Genomic DNA, 3,598 nt, shown 5'->3' on the forward strand with positions numbered 1-3,598 from the left:
AGCCACGCTAAGCTAACTGGCTGCTGGCTTTAACCTGATAGTGATTGAACAGCCATGAGAGGTATTGATCTTCATTCCTAATAAGCAAAAAAATAAATAGTGTTTCACAGAATGTGTTCGAATAAATTTGATTTTTAAATAAAACCTGCTGATTATCCCTTTTTGGAAGTTTTTGAAAAACCTGAAACAGAACCTCAGCCAACTTTGATAACGCTTTATGTACACAGCTGGGACTCCTTCCACTCTCCTCCCTGAGAAGTTCCTGTGTGCGTTTGTGTATCCATGGAGATGATCCTCCCTCTGCTCCTCTGGAATGTTTGCAGTGTGCACAAAGAAGACAAGATCAGCCCGAGTACCTGGGGTCTTTGCTCGGGCCTGCTATGGGCCCCCCGGCTGTGTGACTGTCTTGAATGTGTGTGTGATTCCGCTTCCCGACACAGAAAACAAGCACATCTGGTGAGAACCATATAATACTGCATAATAAAGTGCTGCACTGGTACCATGAGCAGGGACAAGTTGCACTCATTACAACATGTCACACAGTTATGAGCATGAAGATTTAGTTGCCCTTGGGTGAAAAAAAACTGAAATAAACCAGGCTGACAGAGTGAGGGAGGCAACACATGTGAACAGTTAAAAGGGTGATTCAACAACCTCTTTGAAATCTACCATTAGTGTGATTACTGCTGGCACGGCCCCTGATTAAAAAACAGCTTTTTTTGTGTGTGAAGGAAAGCATAAAAAAAAGCTAATTAGGGAAAATGAAACTTTCATTTTCCATTTAGCCAACAAATGAAGTTGACAGTTATGTTTACACTGAAGACGGATGAGCTGCTGGATGTGGGAGAAACACATGAGGGAGGGGAAATCGTGCGAGGCAGGGGGAGAGGAAGGGTTGCGAGTCTGGTTCAGACCTGCAGTCTTCACTTTAACATTGGGTCTAATCCCCGGTGTCTGCACGCTGTCGTAAATCTCTCTTTTCTGCATTAACCCACATGCTCAGAGAGCCATGCCCAGCTGCAAGCCCTCCTCCTCCCCCCCTGACAAAACACACGTGTTCACATACTGATACTAACCCCACTCCCAGCACATTAACATGACCTGCTTTCCTCTATACACAAGCCAGTGCACATATTGATCCCCAAGTCCCTATTAGAGCTGCAGCAGGCTGTTAGTCTGGAAAAAAAGACTCAAGTTGCACCTGCTTAAACGTCTGCAGCGTCTCTGCAACCACATAGTGAACCAAGAAGGATGGAGCATAAATCACTGATACTAAAGCTGTATAGGGCCTGAAATGTGCCACGATTTAAGCAAAAGGCACTCTTTGGAGATGTCCAAAATAGTGGTGGGCTCTGGAGTTGGCTTGCATAAAAAAAAAAGTTGTAAGAGCAACCAGATGAGTTGCGGATCAGGAAGAGGCTGGAAAGAATTAGGCCTTTAAAAGTTTGCTCATTGACTTTCCCTCTGATGTGCTCTGGGATGAACTGGGCTTAAAAGTGGAACTAACAAGGAGAGGATCCTTTCACAGGGGTTAAACTAGAAACCGATGGGCAAAGTGAAAGCATATAGACTCAAAGGAAAGTAATACAGCTGACCTCAGGGCATTACCTGTACTTTTTTCTCTTACACAGTCACTAATTCAACCTCTGAAAGACTGTAAACAAGGCTCCCCCTCTGAGACCAAAGCGCTCATTTATTGCAGGGTTGGCCTCTCACTACAGCACATGCAACGACAAATGGACTTTTCTCGCATTTTAGCCAGACACATTGAACCAATAAAGAAAGCGGCCATGGCCTCAGTTTGACCGTATATATTACTACAGTGACGAATATTCTGTAATCTGTCTTCTTTTCCTCAAAAGAAAGACGTTTTGATAGAGTTAGGGGACAGTAAAACCCTTCTGAAAGGATGTCAGTTGTCTCCTTCACTTTATCATTGTGGCTGAGATTATGAAAGGGATTAGAGATTCCTGTTGTAGCGTGCCTTTGGCTGACAGAATGGCTCCTGGGGAACAGTGAGCCAGTGCAAGATATTACTACAGCACAATGAAAGCACTGTAATGGGCCAGTACAGAGCCTTGGAAAATCACAGTGCTCCACAAAGACTAGGTAAATATTTGATGCACTTTAATTACGTTAAGTAGAAACTGCATATAAAGCACAGACAACAATTTTAAATTAAATTAAAGTTGTTTTTTTTTTATCAAAAAGGACAAGAGATTTTGGAATGTTACAATGCACATTAAATAAGTGAAACATCAAATAAAAAAAATCAGTTTGGTGGACAGTATTTACAACATACACAATGTATGATACACCTGTGATTTTAAGGCTTAATATGCAATTCAAAAACAAGAGTGCAGGTACTGCCTAATCATATGTGCAAAAGATTTCTTGAAAATGTGCACCAGATATTAACAACAAATACAGTTTCCAACGGTTAAATTATGTTAAGGCTTAGAATTGTACCATAAGAATACTGTAGCTGAAAACAAGGCAATAACCCAAACACACAAGAAGGACTGTATTATAAAGCTCAAGTCACAAATTTAGCCTTTTCTTTCAAATTAACCTTCAGATGGATGAAATAACACATCATCTCCGGCCATAATCATCTCTGTGAGAGTACAGTGGGAAACACAGGGAGCTTATAAACATGTGTAAAATTAAGTTATTTATAAAGTAGGCAACACATTATATTCACAAGAGGTAGTTCAGCTGGATATTCAAGACAGTTTAGTGTAATGCGCAATAGTTTAGCACAGGTGTGCCAGTCGCTTTTCGCAGAGCTCATTATACCGTGCAGAAAACAAATCCTTCACCTGCGCGTGCTGAACGTTCACAGCTGGCTGTACTTCCCTTTGCAATGCAAAATGTGTTTGTATAATCTGTCTATCCTCTCCTGGAGAACAGCAGCGTGCTCGTCTGAGAGAAATCCCAATTCCAGGGACAAAGGCTCGCTGTCTCTGTAGAGCTCCAGCAGCCTTTTCCTGGAGTCTTTGCGCTTGTGCAGCTCCGCCACGCGCTGCGTTGTCCTTTTTCTGAACACACACACCGAGCTCAGTACTGTACTATGATATTTCTCCCACATGTTCAACACCCGGAACCCGTGCACGAGCCCGGCCTCGTTGTCTATAAACACAAGGTCACCGCGTGGTGTTTTGAGGAGGTTGTTCGTGTCCCTCTCCATTACGCGCGAGTCCCACTGCAGGCTGAACAGGTTACTGACCAGTCTGTCGAAGTTCGCAGTCAGGTAGTCAAATACGATCAGGTCAGTCCACTGCATCAGCTCCAGCAGCTCCGCTGTCGTCTTGTTCCGGAGCTCGAGCTGCACGGGATGCAGCCCGCTGCTCTCCGGTCTGAGCGGCGCAGGTGTGACCACCCCCGTCAGGTTGGAGACCCACTCAGTGAGGGAAACCACGGCTCCATCACTCCACTGTAAACCGTCTATCCTCGCCCTCACAGCATCCCATTGTTCGCTGTCACCGCTCAGCTGGGACAGTATGAGAGGAGGCAGGTTTGTGATGCCGAGCAAACTGGCGAGGTAATAAGTCAAAGTTTCCCCTTGCACCTGATCCGCGTTAATTCCATAACGCAC

At 44.3% G+C, this 3,598-nt stretch overlaps 1 protein-coding gene across 1 annotated transcript in view; it reads right to left on the reverse strand.

The window, feature by feature from the left end:
* Positions 1-3,598, reverse strand: part of fjx1 (four-jointed box kinase 1) — a 4,629-nt gene continuing 1,031 nt past the window's right edge. The window contains exon 1 of the mRNA XM_079346519.1: positions 1-3,598. This exon is cut by the window's right edge and continues 1,031 nt beyond it. Within this exon, the coding sequence (XP_079202645.1) occupies positions 2,840-3,598 (759 nt within the window). The 3' untranslated portion in view covers positions 1-2,839.

Source organism: Symphodus melops (assembly GCF_947650265.1).
Source record: "Symphodus melops genome assembly, chromosome: 6".
In the NCBI taxonomy this organism is placed as follows: Eukaryota; Metazoa; Chordata; class Actinopteri; order Labriformes; family Labridae; genus Symphodus; species Symphodus melops.